A 25,016-nucleotide genomic window follows, 5' to 3' on the forward strand; every position below is an offset into this window, starting at 1 on the left:
ATAACTAAAACAAGACTTTCTGGTATTTCCCACCTCTGGAACGGGAGCGGAGCAAAAAACCAAAATGTTCACAACAGCTTCTAATGTGAGGAAGTTTTCACTCGCAGTCTTCTGTAATCATCTGAATTCATCATCATCAAGCTGCACTGAGTGCTCCGTAGAAAACAGGAAGATTCAGACCCTTCACTGTGCAGCTTCTCTGAGTTACTCAGTGTTTTGTTCAACAACTTTCTTCTTTGCTTGGTGCAGCTCTGAGGACTGAAATGTTGGAAAACAATGAAATCTGTTTAAAAATCTTTTGCAACAGTAAACTGTGACTCTCGCTGACTCTGTAGCTGTAAAGTACAGAGCTACTGAATAAAGCTGCTCCGAGGTGTTTTCCAAAAACTCTTTGTTTATGACACAGCAGATTTAAGCTCTGGGCCTGATCAGTGACTGTAGAGCACCACATGTCCTCTGCAGTGGGAGACGCAACAGCGTCAAAGCTGAAGAACGATCTGACAAAAGGGTCACAAGTAGGATAGAAAGAAAATGCAGTGTTTAAAGGGTAAAGACTGTAAAGTGACAAATAACTTCCCATTTAACAGAAATGATCATCCTCATAACCTGAAAAAACAAAGTCCCATTTCCTCCAAAGTTTTTTACATATTTATGGTTCCCTGTGGAAGTTTTACTGTAAACAAGTACAGTTTTGTCTTTATTCACTGTTTCTCACCAGATGTTATATGTATCCTCAAGGCCAAACAAAGAGACAAACCAAGTGCAGTTTCTTCTTCACAAAACTCCTGCAAAGAATAGCTGAAAGTTTTCAAACCTGCATTGTTTACTTTAGCTGGCAGTCGGCTCCCTCTCACTTTACTGCTGCCGCCACCTCTTCAACTCTGCAGTCGGCAGAAATGCCACAAGCAGCTCTGCTCATTGAAGGTTTGATTTACAGAGCCCCCTGGTGGCTAAGAACTCAGCTGGGAACCTTTAAAAGACATCGCAGTTTTTTATTTTCTCCCCCAATCAGGCCGGAAACCTCAGTGCAGGAATTAATTTTACTAATGAGCCAAAAGGAATTAAAATCACGACGGTCGGAATCTGATAATGATCGTTCGATCATTTGGGAATCAAATTGCGTGTCTTTGACCTGCTTATATGGTTGTCAGCTAATTTGTTCTCAAAAGGACAAGTAACACTCAAAACGTGTTTTTGTAATTTTTGTTTCTTTTACAATACAATCAGTAAATATTTATTTTACAGACAGAATATAATAAATGTAGATAGCGTCTTTAAACAGATGCCATTCAGACAATCAGTGTTTGTGCTATCATCACCTGAGACGAACAAAGCGGTAAGGTGGGATGAGGAGTACATTTGTACCTGATGACAAACTAAAGAAAATGGACGCGGTGATTGTCTTCCACTTGTGGGCAGAACGTTCACATTGAAATGCTATTTGAAACACACCTTTGTGATGGAGCTGCTCACACCAACGTCACAGGGACGGGACGGGAAAGGTGGCAGTCTTCACCGACTGTTTCGGTGGCAGAGCGCACTGTGGCCAGAGAGGTGAGCTCTGACGTGTCATTGGCTAACCTGACAGCAAAACATCAGCCACAGGGCAGACACCAACAGACCGGCTCTCTGGTCCACGGCCAGCTGAATGCTAATCCGGCTGCCCTCCTGCCCCCGGCTCTTACTCCGGGGTGGGAAATTAAATGCGCTCACCAGTCGAACGCCGTTTCCTTTTCACTTTGGCTGATGAGTTTGTCTCCTGAACCTCACACTAAGGTCCGGTACTGTCCGGCACTTGTGGTCAGTAAATCCCTCGACACCATGGATGGTGCGATACTTCCACAAAGATGAGCCCACCCGAAACAGAAGCAGGAGCCGAATACGTCGCAGAATACAAATTTCGGTTTCATCTCTGCAGCTTTTGTTTTGTTTGCCGACTTGTTCTGGAAAAACGACTAGAGTCCCTCGTGTTTGGTGAGGGAAACAAACAGCAAAATCGAATTCGGTATGTTCTTAGCAGCAAAATGGTGTAACGGTACTGCACATCCTGCTTAGATGAGCTCGAACATTTTTTGCCCATGCCCAGCCTTGTTGACTAACATCCTAATGCCAGTTCATAGATCTTAATTAGTTACAGGTAATTAAATTTGCCACGGACAGTTATCGTTTCACCTCACAGAACTTGTGACGACAACCGGCACCTAATTAAAACTGCAGCTCTTCCATTTCAGGAAATGGAAAAGTTCAACAAAATAACCATTAATCATTACCATTCGAGGCCAATCTGGCCCTTGCAGCTGCAGCTAGCTTGCTGATCCGTACCTGGAGGAAGGCTGAGGACGAGGACGTTAAAGGCTGGCAGAATACTTCTCACCTGTGATGTAATCTAAGGAAATAAGCAGTTTCTCTGGGGTAAAAAAAACAAAAGCAACGCTGAGAAAAAAGGGGACAAAAACGGCCGTGGGAATGTGAGGATTTAGAAATGGTTTGGTGAATAAAGGATCAGATTCCCTCTTACAACCTCAGAAAGCTGAGGCTTTACTCCTTTCATTCTGCACAGGTAAAGAGCTGACAAAAAACAATGAAGTGGAGAAATAAGGGATTTACCACAAGCCATATTATATTTCAGAAAATCCTGCAAGTGGGACCTTCTGTGCAAGAAGTCCAACTCCATTGTACTTTCTCTTTTTTTCTCACCACAAACTGTTTGCTTGCTTGTACTAACCTGTTGAAACTTATTTCAACGTAAAGAGCAGCGGGCGCCTCAGAGCACATGAACCGGCGTGGAGGGAGGGAGCGGACACGAGGCAGCCTGCAGTGTGTTATGTTCACGTTCACGTTCCTGTCTCTCCTCCCCGCTCTTCACAGGTGAGGGGGAGGAGCATAGAGTGCACGCTCCCAGTCAAACTGACTGATCCAACTCATTTATTATTAACTGGACGCAGAGTGGCTTTCAGCCCCTCACGGACCTATCAGGAAGAAGTTTCGCTGTAAGGTACTTCTTGCACTTTCTCTATCTACTCCATCTTCCACTCGTATCTCTCTCCAGCTCCTCACCGATGACCTGACAATGAGGTCATATACAAAGAGGGTCTTAAAGAAAGCAGAGCAGGGGTGAGAAGAAAAAAAAGGGCAGTGTGAAAGAAGGCAGGCAGGGGAGGAAGATAAAGAGAAGGCTGGAAGAAAGACAGAAAAGAGCAAGAGGAGGGAGGGAGGGAGGTAAACGGACAGGTGGTGATGCGGCAGCAAAGGTTCAGATAAAGACAGAGAGTGTGAAGAGATTCATGCAGAGAAAGAGACGGTGAACTGAGAAGCTCAGAGAGGAGATTCTTGCACAGCGCCGGCGGCAGCCCCTGCTGAGTGCCCAGGGAGCCCCCTTAGGACAGGAGTATCTGTGTGCCGCTCTCCCCCTTTCTCAGGTGGGGGGGGTGGAGAGAGAGAGAGAGAGAGAGCCTGCTGCCAGTCAACACAGCAGGGAGCAGGTTAAGGGCAAACATCACACTGAGTGTGTGCAGGACTGCATTGTGTGTTAAAAAGAGGAACGAGCAAACACAAAGAGCCAACTAACAACCAGCTGCAACTTCAAAATGAAGACGGAAAATCAGATCATTCAGACTTGATTGGATTGTTCACATGAGCATGTCTTTGCTCGTTAGAGGTGTATGTATCCACCCCCATTTATTTCCACACTCATCTTAACAAGATTCAAAATGGGACAACAGTTCTTCCCACCCAGTACATACAGGACCCCTCCACCTGGAAGGCCAGCACTGGGTGAGTTAAACTGGAGGACTGGACTCTTTTTCTCCACAGCAAGTTCATATCCAACCCAGCTTCAGCTGTTTGTCCTTAAAGAGTCTGAATCTCAGAGATTTGTTTGGGAGAATTTCAAGGCAAATGAGAAAAGGCAGATTTACATTGTCTGTTTGATAAATAACTGAAATACTTAAAAGCCCCGATGTCTAGACTTATGTTATTACGTGATTATAGAACCTTGCACCACAATTTTGAGTTTACTTGTAGAGAACTGAGAAAAAAGGGATCAATCTGATGTTCAAATAGCTTCATGTGGCCACATTATTACACAAACTGGCCTCAGATGAGCATTAAAATAACAGATTCATTGATTTTGAGTCAAATGACCGCGGTCGTCGGAGACGCAGAATGGAATCGAATTCATGAAACAAACATCTTTTGTCTCCATCCTGGTTGAAAGGTATGAAATAGGGCCAGCAAAGAAGGACAATTCAATAATTCATCAGTTCACGTTATATATAGAAAGTTTGTTTGGATGCAGGCTCTCCAAAGTTTGGAGCTGACAGTTGGATGAATGGCTGAAGTCACAGCTGTAGTTTATGTTCGGTTTATGTTCGTCCTCTACACTGTGTCCTGCTGTCAATCACCCGTCCTGTCACGGCTGCCTGTGACGCTCATGCAGGCCGGCGTTTGTGCACAAACAAACTTGTGTTACAGGGCACGGTGCGCTGGTGCGCTCTGCGGCCCGTATCACAGTTGGGGTCGGTGTCACTTTCTGTTTAAACGGCCGCAGTGATGGATTTCTCCCCCAATTTAAACGCCGAAAAGCTCTGTGCTCGATAACGAACCCACTGACACCGAATGCCGCGGGGGAGATAATTGAGAATGATCTGTCGTCAGTAAATGGGTTGCTGCTTAAATTGGCATTTGGAATTGATTGTATTGAGCTGACCCCCCAACTCTCTGCTCTCAGTCAGGCTGCAGTGTGAAGCTTTAAGGATGCAGCGGAGAGGAAGACGCAGCGTGAGTGTTTATGGGAAGGGCAATCACACAGCTCCGAGGGCACACAGCTCCGCTGAGCGGCCAGCTGCCTCCTGTGCTTGAACAAAGAGTGTTTCTGAGAGCGTGCACGTGTGTCACAACAGCAGAATTACTTCCAGCTGCCAAAATATGAATGAGTCTGCACTTGTTTGTCCTCAGAGCCCCAAAATGCAGGTGTGCTCCGTGCACCGAAGTTTGAGGCTGACCAGGCATTCATTTAGTTTGGTGCTGAAAAAAGTCCAGACAGTTGGTGTCATTCCTCAATAGCAAAGAGCATAAGCTGATACAAAGGCAGCAGGTTTGGTGGAGGTCTTGTCCTGTCTCTGGGCTTTTACGCAGTGTCCGTTTGAACCGAAATAATAAAGCCACTGTGGCTGGTTAAAATCCATCAGACTATAAAAGAGAAACAGAAGTCCATTTACCATCCAAATAAGATTTCCATTTTCTGCACTGACAGCGTTAATATGAAAATGTGTTATATTGTTTTGAACCTTTGTCATCTATTCATCTAATACATATCCAAATACTGAGCTCAAAATATTTCCCCTCGAAAATAAAGTTTAGCAGCAGAAGCATTAAAAGAGAGCGGAGGAACGCTGGAGCTACTGCTGCATCTTAAACACACGAGGTTAAAGGCCTGGTTAGGGAGGCCGGGGGGGTGAACATGGCTCGGATGTCGACTCAAGCGACCCAGGAGTGGCGGCACTGAACACCTCTCTGCTCTAACGAGGTAAACGGTTCAGGCCGAGGTCAGCGAGGGGAATAACACCGCCGCTCGCTTCCTGCTGCTGCATGCTGATGGCGGCCAGGCAGTGGCGCCGCTGCTCGGGACCTGATGGCGATTAGGGACCGCTGTCAGCTGGATCGTGATGAAAGGTGCCAAAATGCCAACAACATCAGGAAAACAAACAACTACGCATGAAGACTGGAGTTTCAGATGACAGCTAAGAGTGAAGCGTCATCTCCATGCTGATGTATCTTTGAGACAAACTTGTCTCAGTGTGAGGCGTCTTTATGGAGGCAGGGTGACCCCACCCTGAGAGCCTGCTGGTGCCCGCACCATCCCTCTGTTTAAACAGCCAGCGAGGCAACACCGCCTTCTGATAAAGTGCTGCAGTGGGAGGGCAGAATTAGGATTTTTTAATAGCTTTGAGATTTTAATATTTCATCTCAGAGAGGATGACATTTTTCAGAGGGAGCTGATTCACATGAGCAGTGTGTAGGTCTGTGGGGGGGGTTCTGTTTGTCCCAGATGAAGCTGCCGCTGATTTACAGCCAACAAATCCCATGAAAAGACCAAAACCAAGAATGTTTGAGTCCATCTTTTAATACGTCCTTATCCTGCCTGCGACACTCAGCCCATACCTATTAGTTCTACTCCAGATATAAACCTCCAAGAATCTGTCCTCAGGTAGAACTTCTTTTTTTTGGGTAACTCAAACAGGTTTGTAAATGTTATTCAAAATGGACTAAATAGAACATTTTTGTTGGGGACTACTTGACATTTGATCTCAAAGAAAGACAGCAGAGCCAGTTCACGTGATAGATCTTTGTTTTGGTCTTTATTTATTGACCAAAAAAAAAAAACAAAACAAAACACGTATATATGCTCGCCTGCACCAAAATGGTTCTTTTTGCATTAAAGCTGTATTCAAAGTGAAATCAGCGAATGCAGCAAAACCTCATAAATAAATATTAAAAAAAAAAGTAAATCACAATTTCATAATCATTATTCTGCACGGACAGACTGATAAGGGCCTTCTCATCTCATGTTAATATCTAGTGAAAATGCATGTTTGCATAGAAAGAGTGTTTGTATGGTCTCTAAGATAAAAATGAAAACAGACGAAATAAAATAAGAACCTTGAGAGTCTGAGGGGGCAGACTGTGTCTCTGACTGCAGTGACACTCTCAGCATCAAGGATTTATGTCCCACTGGAGCTGCTTGTACCACAAATATACAGTAAAGCACTCAGGTTGGATGGAAACGTTTGCCCAAAAGTACAAGTTGTCGTCAGCTGGTGCGGACTTTCCTGGGACATCCAATTCAGAGCCGCGCTGACTGGTAGAGGGTTAAATCAAGTGTTTCTAAAGAAGGGTCGGCATGCAGTCAGTGATCTAGAACATAACAGAAACTGTTTTCCTTCTGTTACTTTGATGCATCCATCAACAATAAAAACCAAAAACCCAAAAGCAAACAAACAAACAAAAAACACAGGTCCCAGAAAAGAGAACCAGGAGCCGTCCAGGTCAGAGGAACTGACAGCTTGTTAGACGTTTCCTAACTTTGTTCCTACTCTGGAAGCTTACAGTAGTTACATCAGAAACATTCTGTCTGCTTTTACCCACGCTGCTGTAAACTCACTGCTCCACTGAAATATCTGCACTTGGCTGCAGAGGACATTAAAGTGTTCTTATGCAATTTGGTTTATCTCATATTCAAGTGCAATTAATTCTCCAAGACATGCACAGATGTAACCTCTGTAGGTTAATTCCCACTTTCATCGGCACCCACTGCCCAACGCTGGCTTCATAAATAAGATCAACTGTTCAAAATCATAAACAAGCTTTTTTTCCCTCCTCTTTATGAAGAAACTTATTATGCCTACAGTCAGAAATCCAAAACAGCCATAACTGTTCCATGAAATTTGTCCAAGCATTCTCACACACACACAAAAAAAGTTAAATTTTGTGATAACTTTTCTGACTCCTCCATCCAGCAGTTCAGACTTCTGTGGCCAAGAAATTTGTCATTCAGGTCACTTTTACTTCAAAGGATGCTTGCTTCAGCAGCAGCCAAGTTTAAGATTAAAAACATGACAGCTTGAGGAAAAAAAGGTCAAGAATACATTTCCGAAGCATTTCCTAAAAAATGTTTTGGAAATATCACAATCTCCAGAGCCTGATAGAAAAACTTCTCAGCGAGAGACATCATCCTGTCAAACCGTCCTATTGCCTGAGATGTTTTGATATGAACAGGAGCGTATGGGGGGGGCCGGGTGTTAATTCACTTTTAAAAGTCATGATTCAACATAACGAGTCGAAGGTGAGAGGCTGGGTGCGAAAATGTGAATGCATCTGTTTGCTGTTAAGGCTGATGTTTAATGTATTGCTTTTGTGGCTGGAGAATTCATGCGGGGGTCCTGGTGCTGCAGAAGATAACGGGATGGCACCACCTTTATCTGTCCCCATGGGGAACATGGCACTGGGAGAGAGAGGGAGGCCGAGGGCAAGAAAGAGCCAGATTAAGACAGAAGAAGTCGGAGCGGAGAAGAGCAAACAATTTTCCCGTTAATTAGCATCTCTCTCCTCCCCCGCAACACAAACAATGCAGCGCCCAAAGAAGCAGAAGCAAACAAGGACGAGGCTGCGAGCTCACAAACTTTAGGTCTCTGCTCATCTGTGCTGAATCAGTGGCAGGCAGAACAGATCAAAAAAAAAAGACTGAGCTGTGGGATTTAGAGCAAGTCAGAGGCAGTGGTGGGAGGCTGGGAGGAAGGGAAGGGACGGGGGAGACAGACAGAAGGGAGGAACAAGGGACAAAAAGAGAGGAGGGAGAGGAGGAAGACAACAGAAGGGGGAGATGGAGAGGCTGAGATGAAAGAGGAATGATAGGAGGAGAACGCGAGGGGAGGGAAAGGGGAGAGGAAAATCAGGGGATGGGGGAAGAGATGGAAGGAGAGGGAACAAAGGGAAATGTAAAAATGATGAGAGGAGGAGGGACAGAGAAGGAAAGGAGGTGAGTGGGAGCTGAAAAAGAAGGAAGGTGGGTAACGTGATTAAAAAGAGAGGGAGAATGCAGCTGAGAAAGAAAAGAGACAGTTGCTCTATTTGCGGATCCCTGGGACGCCCGTTTCCGGCACACGGCAGGTCTCATGCTCCGAACGCTGACGCATGTGTATAAACATACCAGCATCATGAGCCCGTTACTGCAGGGTTGGCATTTGTATGCAAAGGGGGAGAGCTGTACAAGAGGAGCTGTAGTCCTACTGCTTTTAATGCTCACTCCCATCCAATATAAACCTCAGAGAGGACGGTGATTCATTCAGTCGATGCCGAAACACACCGTTATTGAACACCACTGCATCTGCAAAACGGCTGGTCACCAAACAATAAAAGAGAAGCCTTCACATCAGGCCTATCAAATCTCTGTAGATCTGCTGGATCAATAGTAGCAGCATGACTTGGAATAGCTGGCTATTTTTTTTCAGGGCAATGCAGAAAACACACAAACATGACAGAGCCCCACAATCCTCTGGGTAAAAAATACAATCAAACATACAGGATGCTCAGGAGAGAACACACACAGATGAAGCCAAGCATGCAAAGGACAACCACATTTTTTCCTGAAGGAGTCATCACAGGTTCATCACAGGCCGACTAATCCGCGCGAGTGTCAGATCTGGCAGCAGAAGCAGCGTCTCCGCCGTTACCAGGCAGCACGTTGCTCTGCCAACGGACTGCTGAGAAATTTATTTTTGAAAGCTGGTCGAGCTCCAAAGCTGATTCGCCCGGATGCATCAGATATGTCACTGATAAAAACATGTGCAAAATGATGCGCGGATAACTTGTGTCTCCATGCCATCATCAATTTGAGAATCGGAGTGTGATTCTGACAATTTCAAGGAAAACGCTGGTGTCAGAGTTAGTCAGCAGTTTCTGCAGATGCATTAAATCATTTTTTACGTCAACAGAATCAGATTTTGTCAGATTTGCGCTCCGTGCTTTGGTTCTAAGCTGCAGCCGTGAGCTCTGATGAAGCCATTCTGCCTGCGTTAATGACCAGCTGGTGGACACAGTGGAGCGTTTAGCAGCTACCCAAAGTGATGCTTCCCTTAGTTAAAGATAAACGCAGAGAGGAGGCCGAATCGTGTCAAGTCGCCTTATACGTGGCATCTGCTGCATGTATAAATAAACAACATTTTATTAGCAACCATGTGAGTTAAGGCCACAGCGGCTCAAACTATCTACAGTCTACACAGTAAATTAGCTTCTCTAAGTGTTCTGTTATGGTCTGTCTGCTGCCTCAAGAAGCAGATAATGCCTGTGAACAGTATAAAGAAGTTGTGCGTCTGTCCTGTTGTGTTGCGGTGAGGTTCATGAGGTTCTCTGCCTGGTAAACGTACACAAACTGACCAGACCCGTTTGATTTTGAACTTCTGTTTCTGTCCTTCCTCTGCAGGTCGGTGTTAGTTTATTCATGACCTCATACGGGGACAGTTGCATTTTTGTGTATTTGCCTGTTTGTGCTGACAGTTAACAAGCACAGCAGAGCAGCTTTGGTGAGCCATTACTATGGTTCTCACACATGTACGCACACACACACACAGACACACCGACAACACAACAATCTGTGGTGACAGAAGGTTAAAGAGCTGCTCACCTGAAGAATGTGACGAAGAATTGTACCAGGTCCATGAAGTTACTGTGCTGAGAGAAGGCGATCTGTTAAAAGGCAAAGAAAGGACAAATGTCAGAACGCTGCTTTTAAAAGAGAGAAGTGAAAACGAGAGGTCAGCATTATTTGACATAAACATGCGAGCTGCAGACTGCTGTCGACCTCGAAGCTGTGAATAAAGAAATGAGCAGATAACGCTGCATCTGTTCACACGGGCAGACGCTGCGTAATGTGCGTTGTGAGTACATGATATATGCATATTCATGTTCCTGTTGTCAATGTGTGCGTGTAACAGCCGTTTTGTGGTGCGAGTATTTCTGTTATCTGCTTTGCGAGTTCATTCAAAGTCTCACAATGGGGACTTTCCAAACGTTTTCTGCTTCCCCATGCTTCCCGGAAGTCCTCGTCACAAACATCCACCATGTATTCATCCCAACAGTGACTGTATTTCCATCCCATCACAATCATGGTTGCAACTGGCAGTGTGCTTACACCTAAACACCCCCCCCCAAAAAAACCCCCAAAATTCTTCAACAACACAACACTGCCCCTCTCTGGCAAGAAGAAGAATTCCCCCTCACTCATCTCTCAGAGGTGACAGCTCCTGCTTATTATTCCTCGGCAAGCCGCAGATTTGCATACAATTCCAGGATTTACTTATTTATTTATTTCTTTTTAAGGAATGGGGGGTTGTGGGAAAAAAGACAATAGCCAGAAAAACCCTGCTGTGTGCATGTAAGATTAGTCTATGAATACTTAAAATGTGATCAACAATTACAATATATGCATGAGAGAGAAAGGCTGGTCTCAACGTGCATAAATCTACAGGGACTTTATACACGAGCGACATGGGGGCTAAAGGCAGAGGCCTCTGTGGTGAGATGGCGGGGGTGTGTGTGTGTGTGTGTGTGTGTGTGTTGTTAACGGCCTAGGGTCTAATTCACTTGTGTAGTCAGCACCATCTGGCTCACTAATGTGTTGCTGTTGATTACTGTTGAGTGCAGAATACTCGGTGTGATAATTTTGCTCCAGACTGTTGAACACTGAGGTGAACTTCGCGCTGCCAATACGCCCAGAGAAAACTTTTAAAAATGTGTCAGCAGTATCGATGTTGGTGTTCAGCTGCCTGGGAATCACTGGGGATTCGAGCTGCAGAGAACTGGTGTCAACAATGAATGAATGTTAGTAATTCATCTTCAGTGCATCGATGATTACGACCATTACCAGTTATCTTCCAATAATTCTATTATTTCTTTTTTTTTTTTTTTGGATTAATTGATAGTTTTAATTAACAAAAAGGCACAGAGAGAAATGTTTTGGTGCATTTTCGAAAGTAAAGTCTGAAAAGTTTCTTTTTTTTTTTGTTTTAGTTATTTTCGATGGGATTTCTGATTAAGTTCAGGTTCAGAAAATAGCGAAACACAATAATTGAAACTCCTCTTTGCAGAGGATGGCTAAGAATGATTAATAGAGGCATTTTCAGCTGGTCTGCTCCATTACAGCGGCCTAACAAAGCCATCTACATCTCTCACAATGCTCCTGTTTCATGACACAATAGGCCCTTCAAAGGACAACAGCAACTTTCAGAGCACAGGAAAAGACAAAGATGGCTGTGTCCGCATCATGTCACCGCTGCATGAGCTCATGCAGGCCGAATCGCAGGAAGGACGTGCGATAACAGTTGTTGTAGCAGCTAATATAAAGTGTCACAGAGAGTCAGGCTGACGGTGGAGGCCCGGGTGGCGCTCTCGTTACGTGCCCAGCAGAGGGTGACTCTTTAGGGGCTGCAAAGGATCCCCCAGCTGAGCCAGTCAGCCTGCCGCTGGGCATTACGCCTGAAAAGATCCCGCCTGTAATGGCTTCTGACAGCCGCTTGTAGTACACTGGTTTTGAGGGAAAGTGTCATTATCAGGGCGAACAGAGGGCTGCTCAACAGGTTTCTCCTCAAAGGAGAGGACAGAGGGAAACTGAATTTTAAATCTGTGGGAGCCATTTGGACGCTTTAGGCGGGATGTTCAGCTTCACGTGCTGCATTACGGAGGATTATTGTTTTTTCTAATAAGTCATTTTGTTCCAAACTGAAAAGCAAGTTAAATTTTGGACCAACTACGCCTGAGGTTTACACTGACCACTGAGTTCAAAGCTAACTTTTAGTACAGCATTCTCCTTATTGAATGAAAAATGACTTCCTGGACTTTGTTTTTAGTAGAATGTTTCAGATAAAAGCATGTTAACAGATGAAACCGAGATAATGTGACATACCTTTTAGCATCTCTGTTAGCGTGCTAATACTGTGAGTCCAGCATTCACCTTTATAGAAACATAATGAGTTTGATTGAATTCTCATATACTTCAATCATATGATGGTTTTTGGTGATTGCATTCTGATGTATTCATCTATTCAGTTTATTGTAACACCCGGTTACCAAAACCCTGTAAAATAGATTAAAACACACAGAAACTAAAGAGAGGTTCATCTGCAGTATGAGGATGTGAACAATATACATATATCATACATAAATAAATATTTGACTGTTTATTTTGATTGATTTGATTTGTGTGTTAAAAAAAACTGAACCCCACTGAAAGCGCTCAGCCTGAATGATGCACGAGGTCATTTGATCTATAGCACGCGCTCTCTTTCTGCCTGAGTCGTGACTGAGACAGACGGAGCAGAGAGTAAAGAGCACAGAAGACAGATTCTTTGACCCAAAAAGGCCTGTAGTGGTCACAATCCTGCTGCTAACTGCCGAGAGAAAAGTCTCCTCCTGGATCGCCAAACCCACGAGCTGGATTCAGAAAGAGAAGAGAAAACAGAATTAATAATGTTCCATCACATTCATCTGCCCCGCATCAAATCCGAGGGGCTAAAGAGCATAAGGAGACACTGTGACGCTGAGCTGAGAAACTGAACTGTTAGGTTATGTAATATTTAATGTGTTAACTTGATGTGCTAATTGAGTAGTAAAGTTGCTGAGTATTCTGTATACATGTCATCTGTTTGATATCTCAGTTTAAAACAAAAGAGAGAAGGCTAAAGGAATCATCTGTTGTATTTGAGGCACTAAAAAAAACTAAACAACTGAAACAAGACAAAAGAGGAAAAGATAACTTAATAAACGCCTGACGGCAGTGAACTGACACAGTCAAAGGAAAATACAAATAAACTAACCTGAGAGGGGAATCCACACTGAACCTAAAGGGGAAAAAAAGTTGACAGTTAAATGAGGTTTTGTGATTTTTTGTGTATTATTTTGCACATCGCGCTAACTTGAAACATGGATTATTGTTACCATGTGCTCAAAAAAGAAGTTTAATTTTCTTTACCTTCCAAAGTTTTGAGTCCAAGTCAGGCTTCATCCGGTCACTCTTGAGTGTTCGTTGTCCTCATGTTAAATGAAACGTACTGCTCCGTGTTTTGAAAAGTGACCATCGGTTGTACCAGCAGTGTTTCCGCTTCCTGCCCCGTTTCTGTGATGAGTATCAGCACGCACCCATCGGGCAGCCACGCACATGTCCAGATACGCAGAGCGACCCTGCCAGACTCCACAGCGGGGTATTAAATTGGAGCGTGTTTTAATCTCTACCGATGATGACTCTACATGATGTGCTCGCAAAGGCACGGAACGGGAGATCACAGCTCTTTAATGTAATTAGTCTGGGATTTGCGTTTCATTATAAACATCATTAAATCCTGATCCATTCTTCATCGAGAAAGGAAAAAAAGGTGGGTGGGGGTTCCTTGCTGACTAAGTGCAATCGATTTTGCTTTGACGAGCCAAGCTGCTCGACTGTGATATAGTCACAGAATTCACTTTGACCAATGTATAAGATTTCATTTTGGGGGGATCAAAGTGAATATGTGGAAGTGTTTTTCTTTCTTCCCACCCTGGAAACCAACATCTTTGCTTTACAGAAGTGTCGACGGTACATTCTATCTGATGCATACTAGCGTCTAAGAGCTTCACAGCCTCCCTGTTTACTTGTGGGGGTGTAAAAACAGTAATAATAAGATGCACTGCTAATTTATTGCAACAGGTAGAGTCAGTACACATGGACAGAATGAACTCGGTACGCATGCTGTTCCAATGCTACTTCCAACTGTGTGAAAGCAAACAGAAACAACCTCATAGCGCTGTGTTGGTGAGATGGGAGGGGGGACCTTAGCTTAGCGTGCTCACAGCCCACTCTGAATGCAGCATGTGTTTCAACTTAACATTCCACTTTGCCCTTGCTCTTTCTCGGCTGCTCATGAGGTGCTTCCCACCACCCCGATTTCTGCCTGCCAACACTGGAGGACCAACCGCCTACAATATAAATACATGCTCACATCCCAGCGCCACACTGCTGCAGAGCAGTGAAGGGAGGCAGAGAAACAAAAAGATAAACGCCAACCAAAAGAGCGAGGTTGTTAGAAGAAAGAAGTGGTTAAAAAAATCTGATTGAGAGATTAGGAACTGTGGCAGGAAAAGAAAGAAAAACAAGTGGAAAATGTTACCTCGCTGACGAAGGTAAAGCTCCATGAGTGCGAGGAAGAAAAATGACACGCTACAGACCTGCGTGCTTTGGATTCAAGGTGAGCTTCAACGTGACCCCCCCACCCCCCACCCCCCTCTTTATACCTCCAGCAATGCAGGAGGTGAATTGGACCAGAGGAAGCTGAGAGGACAAAGCTCTCTCAACTCAACTCAGCGCAGCTCAGTTCTCTACTCTGGTGATCTCCTGAGGCCGGCTGGCAGCAGCTGGAGTCCTGAAGCCGAGAAAATCTCAAAGCCTTGACGAGGCAGGATGAGAAAGATGAGGGCAGGATTTTTCTGCCCTTTAGGAGGAGGGCAGGGGGAAGGAGCTCACACAGGGCAACCAGTCAAATCACTTCCAGAACTGAGCCGGGAGGCACAAAGGCGGGCAGGCGGCACGGAGCTCACAGAAAAGCCAGGCCCTGAATGCCTCGCACTCCCAAAAACAGCAGCAGCCAATCCCGGCCAAGCATTCATTTCCTGCATCAACATCCAGACGAACACTGAGTTAATTCTACCCCTTATCGAAAACCTGCGTAAAAATCAAAGCTACATGTACAAGCCCATATCATTCTGTTCTAATCCAATGTTAGTGCATCTCCAGCCAGATGGACCACAACACTAGTTTTTCAAAAGGAGTTGACGGGACATGGCAGTGAGAGACGGGTTCTCAGCTGAGTCAGTTGCTGTCCACATGTAATGTGTAATATCCTGCAAGAAGTTACAGGCAAAAATAAACTGCATGGATTTTTTACGATTATATGAAATGTACTTTTTAAAAAGTCCATCTCCAAACTGCAGGACTTCTCTTTCGATCAACTCAAAGCTCCTTTATTTCAACAACTATAATACCATGTCCCATTACATTTAGCTCTGCAGTCACTTTAAAGCGCCCCATTTTAACAGATTCAATGAAAATTCTGGACCTTGGTGCCCCCCAGTGGTGCCAGATGTAAAAAGGCACTGGAAGACAAAGTTTGCAATTTCCTTTCTATCTAATGGAAACACAACAGGTCTGCAATAACTAAACATATAATAAAAGTGTCAGACTCCCCCTCTGAGCAAAAGCTTTTAAAGACATAATGAGTCAATTTAATTTTCATTTTTGGGGCTGGCAGCCAATCAGGAGCAAGTATTATCTTATATCAGTTTGGAATAAACTGGTAGCCAAATGAATTAATGCAAACACATCTTGCACAGCTACGATATGAACCCTGCCAATAATGAAGACAGATAAGGAATATGAAGCATAAAATGTTGAATGAATAAGCATTCAGAGTTTGAAAAGTGTTTATGTACTTTGCGGTCAACTTGTGTCAGTCAGTGGAGCCGTCGTGTTGATTTTCAAATACATTCACCACACACTGACTCATTATGTAGGCACAACGCTGCTGTCAGTGCACAGCAGGAGCACTGTTGAGGGCAGCTTCCTCTCTGCTGTCCGCATGGCAGCGGTTCACCGAGCGCAGCGGTGATTGTAGCTGCATAAACACACACAGATACAGATCCCTATTCACTACTACTGCCAAGGAGCCACATCAACACTGGGGAAAAGTTTGTGCACACCAAGGTACAGGAAACTTTGTTTTCCCTTCCCCGCTGACCACATGCTACTGGTGACTGTCAACATTTACATTTTGCCATTTTACCAGCCAATCTTTTTGGTTTGCGGAGCAGAAAAGTGGCCTGTGAATGAGACAAGTTGAGCAGTCACGGTGAAAATCCACCAGTTTTTGCTGAGCTTTGACACAGAATATGTGCGGATATGAATGTGCGTATGTTGTACACATACACACAAGCTGCATGAAACCGATCTGCACATCAAAGTATGTTAGGAGACCTGAGATCCCATTTTGCAGATGCTTTTATTGTATAAAGTATGAATACATACATTTTCAGCACAAGTTGCGGTTGTGATCGTACATGTAAGCAGACATGCAAACGTAACAATGACTCCAAGCAGCAGCAGTGAATATTTAGGACAGCGTGGCACTTCTTTGAGGCTAAATTAGTTATTTCTCATATGTCACGCTGATATAATGTCTTACATGAAAATAAGCAGCATGACGGGATGTTTCAAACTGCTCTGGGTAAAGTTCCAGGCTCGCTGCCTCAAACAGTTCAAAACAAACATGTTGGAATCGCTTGAAGTTCAATTTCGACCACATTTCTCGCTTTTTTACCCCTTTTGTTGTTTCAACTTTCTCTTTCTGTCACATTTCATACTTGAGTTTCCGAACATTTCCAATCCACTTCCATGCTATCAAAGCACAAGACCTCCTTTAATGACCTCAAGAGTCATATTTAACCGCTCTTCTTCACCACCAGAGCCAACGACAGGCCGGGCCATTTGGCATCTCTGCCCACCCGGAAATGGAATGTGTTTTAAATAAAAAAAAATTAAATAAAAAATTGTGCAAACTTTAGTGTTACAATCTAGAAGGTGTCAGATGCTGTCTGAAATAAAATTATATAAAAACTAGATAAATGTGTGCAGAATACTGATTATTTGTGACTGACATACATTCAGACCAATCACTATTCACATTACATCATGGGGGAGTCACTCACCAGTGTACTCGCCGCCAAGTAGCACGAAATTAAACTGACAGTTGGCTGGTTGAACCCAGTCCTAAAGATTTGTTCAAAATTGTGGTAGGTGCTGGTTGCTAGCTTCGGCCCCAACTGTGCAGACTCGCCACCATTACCACCATGCCCGCCGCCGCCACACCTGCCAGAAGCAGCTTCCACCACAGCCGACCAGCTCATCAGCAGCTGGTAATCCTGCTGTGGTTATCGGGCCAACAGCAGCTGCTCCAAGAGCAACAATACCGGACGATCTCGGACTGAATGAACCCAAACAGGTTAAACCGCCAATTTTCTGTTTTCTGGAAAGAAAGCTCGGGCATTCTGGAAAAGCAAACGCACCTTTTTGCTTTACATGCCTCATGCCTTGGTATGTGAGCAGATGTGCAGATGTGTTTTCATTTTAGCGACCTGTGTGCATCTTAAGCCCATGCTGATGTTTCATGTCACTCATGATGTCACATGATGCGACACCCACCCCCCAATATTCACGTGACCTCTTCATAGGTTTACTCTGGCATCAGGCCTGCTCCGCCTACTTCTGTCAGTTTAATTTGGCTAATTTAGCCACAGCATCACAACATCTACTCCACTGTTGTGTTAGATACCACAGGATGTCATGCAGTTATATCGCCCACTGACATGTAGTGCAGCTTAACAGCAAAGGCTTTTTTTTTTTTTTTTAAATGGGGGCATAAACTTCATCACACAAAATCCCAAACAGACAGCAGTTTGTAAGCTTACTTGAATCTTAATGGGCCACGTAAAGTTGCTGACGTAGACAAAGAACGTTATGTTGGGGTTGTTGCGGAAATCAAAGTTCTCGTTGGAGAAGCTGTCTTTGAACTCTTTGATGTTGCTCCGTGAGACGATGGGGATCTCCTCCCCGGTCTGGGTTCCTGCTGGATGACATGAAGAAAAACACGAAGGGCGGGAGGTAAAAGGAAGACAACAATGAGGAGATGGAGAGAGGAGAGACATGGGATGAAGGACAAAATATGAGAAAGAGGTAGATATGGATGAAGGCGGTGAAGGAGATTTAAGTACTACAACACAAACTCACTTTACTTTCATCATAATCATCAGTTTCTTTTTCATCTGTATGAGATTTTTTAGATACCAATGAAGTTCTTAGGTTTAAGAAAACAACATTTCTTTTATGTTTTGTGAAATATCTTTGAATTAGAAATGGAAACGGAAAATTTAAATTGTCTTATTCCACAGTCGGATTGTTTTTTAATGACAGCTCGAAGTTTGTTGGGACTTACCGGTGAAGCTCGTGGCCCAGGTTACGTTCAGGTTGAAGTTCTTGGAGGCATTTATAAACATGTCCAGATCTCGGTTTGGCTGAGGAGGGAGACACAGAACTCATCATCATCAGTGCTCTTATTATTATTGTTATTGTTTTTATTATAACCCCCTCCACTGGTTGCATCATCTATTTCTAGTCCCAAACACTCCAGAGCCAGACTCCTGTGTGCAGGTCATTGGGCTGCTCTGCTGTACAGTAAATCCTGAGCAGGCCTACCCGCCTCCAGCTGCAGTTATCAGCTGTACAAACAGCTATTGCACTGCAGACAGGAGCAAATTTACACAGCTAATGGAACTGAATTAGCAAAACAAACGTTTAAACAAGAATCACTGATGGTAACGGCAAGTATTAAAATACTCTAAGTACAGCATTCTCATGATGTTTGCTCAGATATCATCTAAATTAAGAATGAATTCATGTTTAGTAGCTGAATTTGCTAATTGAGTAGTCTCTCAAACAGAAATAAATTTAGAGGTGAAAAGGCTCTTTTTGATTTCTTTTTACATTCACCCCTTTATTGTGTCTGCATGTGTAGACTATGCTATAACAAGAATATTGTAATTGCCATACTACCCTTCCATACCCCACCTGCTCTGCTGTATGTCCAAGCTCAATGATAACTAATTGTTATATTTATGACCATCAATATTTCTAATTTCCTTTGAAAATGAGAACCTCTTTCATACATTACCTTAATAAAGATATTATAATCATATGATGGGACATTAAAATTTCATGCAAAATACATATGTGATGGAACATAATTGTCATTATGTCATTGCAGCAATTTACAAACATAAGACCCCCCCAAAAAATAACATTTAAAAAAATAAAAGTCATTTCATCAGAGATCGGACACATTTTAAAACAATATATGTGGAAAAAAGAAAAATGTATTAAATGAGGCACTTGTGAATCTTAAATATGTGTAATATGAATGAATGTTATATCTTATGAAGAAACTTAGCTGCGCCACATGAATGACTGGGGGAGATTTCACAGTCCTTAATCCTCATACAGCAGACAGCTGCTGTGACAGCGGGGCGTTCACTGTCGCGGACGTACCTCCTCAGGTGTGGCCACGAAGTTGATGGCGGTGTAGTAGCGGTCGTCCTCCTGCGACAGGCTGAAGGTGAACTGGTAGTCGATGAGGAGCGTGTCTTTTTGATGTGATCGAGCCGGAGGTGTGGAGGAGCGTGGAGGGGATTACAAAAGAAGAAGAAAAAGAAAAGCTCAGTCTGGTTTGAAAGTCATACAAGAACATGTTTTCAGACACCGCTCTGGCAGGAAATTGTCTAGATTCCCAATTCTCTTTATATCTCACAATTTTATTGACTTTGTTGGAAGCACCTGGAGAGTTTAGAGTGTTCTGTGATGGAGGTCGAGATAGAGACTATGTTATATTGCTGTGTACCAGGTGGCATTCATCTACGGATGACTGTCACTTTACCACAGCAGGAAGTCATACATGTACGAGGGACAGACCGTTGGAAACACCGTTGGATTTCGGATGGAACTTTAGTTTCGAACCCTGCTCTGGATTTATTTTCTAACAAATCAACTAACCAACTCTTAATAATATTAAATTCACATGTCTGATGACAGAAGTTGACCTGTCCCAGTCTTAGTCCTCATGGTCATAAAATACAGTAAAAAGAAAAAAATATTACAGATTATTTTTGAAAGCATTTTAAGCGTACTGTAGGAGGAATCCGTTTGTTTAATTCCATGGTTTGACTGACACATTATTATATGCTCCACAACCACAGCTGACAGGAAAATATAATGACGAGAAAATAATCTGTGGTGAGGACCAGACGACTGCAGTGTGTCCCTGGAAAGACGACTGTCATCACAGCAGGAGAGCAGAAAACGCTGTTCTTCAAAAGCTTCCGCTCTTCTGCGACTCACTTTCATCTGCGATTCTCTCCACCTGCCCCTGATTTTAAAGAAACCGTTCCTCCACTGGCTGTTACTCCTTTAAACATTAAACTACTTGAGACCTTTTGATTTGAGAGCCATGTAACTGTCTTGGCATTGACCTGAACGAGGGAGAAGAGTCGGACCTCACGGTGCTTCTCTTTGTGCACCTCTCCCCGCCCAACCATCACTGATGCTGGTAATTGGGATTCCACTTACAATAGCATGTTCCTTTGAGAGGGTTGCCTTGGTAACGATTCTCGACTTCACACCTGAAAGAGGGAGAGCGGGAAGATAGATGGATGGAAATGGGACAAAGATGGAGGTAGAGAGGAGGAAACAGGGAGAGACAGGAAGGTGAATTAGGATGGTTTAATTGCGGATGAAAACAAAGCAGGAGGAAAACGAAGGCGTCGTGCAGGGAGCTGAGGAAACTACCCCGTCGACGGCGATGTGGCTTTTGACCTTCAATCAGTACAAACAGCAACATGACAATGGAAAGAAAAGAGAGAGAGCCGGACCAGCTGATGCTGTCAACATCTGCCTACAGATATTCAGACAGACACAGATTCATGTATCTGACCGACAACATGGAGGCTTTTCAAAGAGCTGGAGCAGAAAGTTTCTCTATTTTTTTTTCTTTTTCAGGAAATGTACGTTCCCACTCTTCACACGGATGAATCAGAAAATTTATTTTCACAAGGTCACAACTTGCAGCAGCCTTGAGGTTGCCCAATCAGTGACACTGAGAGCCTGATGTTTCCTGGCCAATCAGATGAATCCCAACTTCAGTTCCTCAGGTCACAACACAAATGAAGTTCCACAGAGTTCATTAAGGAGGTTTTCTGTAAAACTTCCAGCAGTGAAAAGCCTCTCTGAGCCAGTAGGCACAGCTGCTGCTGAGAAACAGACTATAACACATTTAAAACTGAAGACAGAAGAGGTGGAGATGAACATATAAGCACGGCAGAGCTGGACACAGGAGGACAGAGGGACGGATGAGTGTCAGGAAACTCACAAGTGGCAGCGATCTCCTTTGATGCCCTTGGTGGTGCAGAAGCACTTGCCGTTGTTGGGGTTGCACATGCTGGCGTGGCCGTTACACTTACAGGCTGATTAAAAGAGACAAAACAGGAAAACGTTTAATAATAAATGTCTGAGTAAAGGAGAAGCATTGATATTTAATGGTTGTTGCTGTTCTAAATTTTTTGCATTTATTATATAATGGCGAGGATGACACATGTGAATGTCATCTCCTGACAGCTATGGGCTGTTAATGTAAGATTAATTATTTGATCACACTGAGACTCAAGCACAATTTATCCAATTTATGAATGTTCTGCATCAATGAAAGTGGGATTTTTCTGCACAGCCTGACTCCAACACAGCATCAGGTGGTGAACAGCTGAAATCTCTGCTTCTCTCTTCAGAGCACTAAAAGGCATCAATCCACAAATCTGATGGTACAAAGTCAATTATACACATTTAGCCGAAGGCCTTCTGGTAGCAGGTTCACATATTTGTCACACTTTGTTCTCGGTCTTAAAATCCATTAAGGGAGAACTCCTTGAGTTCAAGTCTGACATCCTTCCCGGACTTTGTTTGTCATTGCTGATGTTTTCTTTGAAATCTCTCTGGTGTCCCTGGGGGACTTCAAAGTAGTCCTGCTTCTGAGAACCTCCACTCCAAGACGGCCAGATACTCGGAAATGCTGTTTGCCACTCGGGCACAAACAAGTCAGAGCACATCCTGTCTGTCACGCGGAGGCAGCTGACTGGCTCTCCAAGGAAACAACAATGGAGGGGAAAAATAAAATGTTGAAGTTTAGTTCCACAGTCAATTCTGTGTATTGGGCTGAACTCAGACTCGAACATGGTTTTTTTCCAAATACCAGGAGACAGTTTTGGTGGCCGGAATGTCTCTCAGAGCTAATGACATTTATCATTTTTAAAATGAGTACTCTACTCCACAAACAGCTGCGTGTGTTGTGTTTGCGTATATGCAGAAATCTGTGAAACAACGGGGGAACAGCTGCTGGAGCAACAAACTAATTTATGTACATGTGTTATGGTCATTATTCCTTCATTATCTGCTTTTTGAGGTATTGATTTGCTTCTTTTTGCGTATGCTAATGATGTCTCCGGATTCAAACTGATGTAAAGAATGTCATGATCGGCTGTGAAGCTTTGAAATCCTCTCAGGGGGTTGTTAATGCCAAAAAAATGCATAAACAAGGGACGCGTTTTTCTGACAAGGTATGCAGAAATACCAGCTTATTGACTGACTGTCAGTGAAACATAAGTTAATATATATTCCTGGGGAGACCAAAATAGTAAATGCAAGGTTGGAATATACTGGTGAGCTAAATTAAGATGTGGAAGGTCCACACGATTGATTTGTTGTCCGATTGACTGACTGTCAGTATTAGCTGTGGAGCAGAGTAAATCTTTAATATCCCTGGGGAATGTTTTACTGTGCAGCCAGGAATCTGGAAAATGGCCGACATAAACCAGCACTGTAAAATACTGACAAGTTAAATGAAGCTATGCGTGACACAGCCTGACTGGCTGATTTAGTGACACACTGAGTGGCCCGCGGATACTCACGCTGGCAGCTGCCCCCGTTGGTTGGATCCCCGTAGAAGCCGGAAATGCAGCTCTCACAGTGTCGACCGGTTGTCAGGTCCTCGCACTTCTCACACACGCTCTCGTTGACACACTGACTGTGACCATTACACTGACAAGCTGCCAAAGAGTAAACAAAAGCACGGGCTGCGTGAGAATGGCACACAGGAATACATGAATGTGTCTGAAAGTTCATTTGGAAATGCAGAAAGTGATGTGGTCTGTTGGTGCTGCACGTCAGCCTCCTGTCACTGTCATATTCTCTTTGTTTGTCAGGATCTATAAAATCAGATCAATCCCAGCAGCCACTGCAGCTCACTGTGAGGTTTATCACTTCTTCTTAGATTATAATGAACGTGTAAATACACAAAAAAAAAACAAAAAAAAACTCCCTGTGTGGCAAAATATTTTCAGATATTATGGTTGCTGAAAAATTCCATTTTCATTTTATGGTTCACTTGTCAAAAGAAAATACAGTGCATAGCAGTAGCTATGAATTGCCTGTGGTTCTGACAGGAGCCCAGCAAAATAAGAAATGAGCATGGTTAGCAGCTGGGGCTTTAGACAGAAAACCTCTATTACAATTAGGAGAGTCTTTACGGCCGCAGACATTTGGGAGGCAGCAATGATGTTTTGTTTCCATTATTTCTAGCGTTGTTCACCTTCCTTTTTCTATCCAGCGTCTTTCAGAATTTATCCACTTTAGAAAACTCTAGATTTAGGATTTTTCTTTTTGACATTTGAATTCAGTTCATTTAATTCTGTCTCTCGTGGGTCCTCCGTTTTCATCTCTTTGTAATTGCAAACCTCTGAAGACTCCAACTTTCAAAGATTCAAAATTATTGTTTTTGTTAACAGACAAGAACAAATCTGGAATCCACGTGCAAATAAATATAAAAAGGGGAGAAATTGTAGAAAGCGACTCTGACTGGACAGTCTGAGTCCAGTTCAGATTACATTTCCCAAAATTCATTGTCATAAGAAGCCAAATCGGACCTCTTATACACTAAAGTGTGAACTGAAACAGCATTTTGAGAGGTTTAGTCTCTCCTACCTGGGCAGTGGATGAAGGACCAGTTGTATTTGGCCTCATTGGGGCACATGCTGGCGTTGAGAGCCGGCTGGGGGCTGGCGGGCAGACCGGGCAGGGTGGATGGCGCCGGGACTGAAGTCTGGAAAGGGCCGCGGTACGAGCCCTCGATGCACTGACCTTTGCCCGTGTTGCTGGGGTCAGTGCACCAACCGCAGCCGGGCTGGTCCAAACACTGGCTGCATGTTCTGTACCCAGAGCAGTTCTCCGCTGCACCAGAACAGGGAAGGGAGGGGTATTAGAAAGTAAAATTCAGCCTTTCCATAAGTTTAAATTAATAACTCCCACAACACCTTTACAAGGCTCGACAGTGCAATCAGCTCATTCCCAAGCCGCTGCTTCTCTTCACAGAAATGCGCCTATATTTTAATTCCTAACTCTCAGGCCTTGGGGGGTTTCTCTGCCTATGGCTGTACGCAACAATTCGTATTTAATTGACCTGTTCTCTTCTGCACAACGCAAAATAACACCAAACTGTTATTAATCCCCATCTTGTCAACTGAAGGAGCTGCAGTTTAATGTGCACGGCTGAATGAAGGATAAAAAAAAAAAACAACAACAACAAATATCTACAGAAGCTCTGCTCCAGGAAGCCAGACTTATTTAAAACGTTGCCTTTTAGACTCTTAAGATCACTATACATGCTTGAGTGGCTCAGTGCATTAACTGAACTGCAACTGGAGCTTTATTAGCTGATGTGACTTCAGATTTATTCTTTTAAAATCAAATGAATCCTGCCTGAGTGGCTGATGGCTGTATGATGTATATGCAT

General features: G+C 43.7%; 1 protein-coding gene across 3 annotated transcripts in view; it reads right to left on the minus strand.

Annotated features, from left to right (window-relative positions):
* The window catches only part of atrn (attractin), a 103,747-nt gene that overhangs the window by 36,219 nt on the left and 42,512 nt on the right, over positions 1 to 25,016 (minus strand). For all 3 annotated transcript variants that reach the window (XM_029493620.1, XM_029493622.1, XM_029493621.1), the window contains 8 exons: positions 24,209 to 24,454; positions 23,137 to 23,274; positions 21,549 to 21,642; positions 20,750 to 20,802; positions 19,676 to 19,770; positions 18,567 to 18,645; positions 18,043 to 18,200; positions 10,181 to 10,242 (listed from right to left, as the gene is read on the minus strand). In XM_029493620.1, coding sequence (XP_029349480.1) covers positions 10,181 to 10,242; positions 18,043 to 18,200; positions 18,567 to 18,645; positions 19,676 to 19,770; positions 20,750 to 20,802; positions 21,549 to 21,642; positions 23,137 to 23,274; positions 24,209 to 24,454 — 925 coding nt within the window. The remainder of the gene's footprint in view (positions 1 to 10,180; positions 10,243 to 18,042; positions 18,201 to 18,566; positions 18,646 to 19,675; positions 19,771 to 20,749; positions 20,803 to 21,548; positions 21,643 to 23,136; positions 23,275 to 24,208; positions 24,455 to 25,016) is intronic.

This window comes from Echeneis naucrates, chromosome 22 (genome assembly GCF_900963305.1).
Source record: "Echeneis naucrates chromosome 22, fEcheNa1.1, whole genome shotgun sequence".
In the NCBI taxonomy this organism is placed as follows: Eukaryota; Metazoa; Chordata; class Actinopteri; order Carangiformes; family Echeneidae; genus Echeneis; species Echeneis naucrates.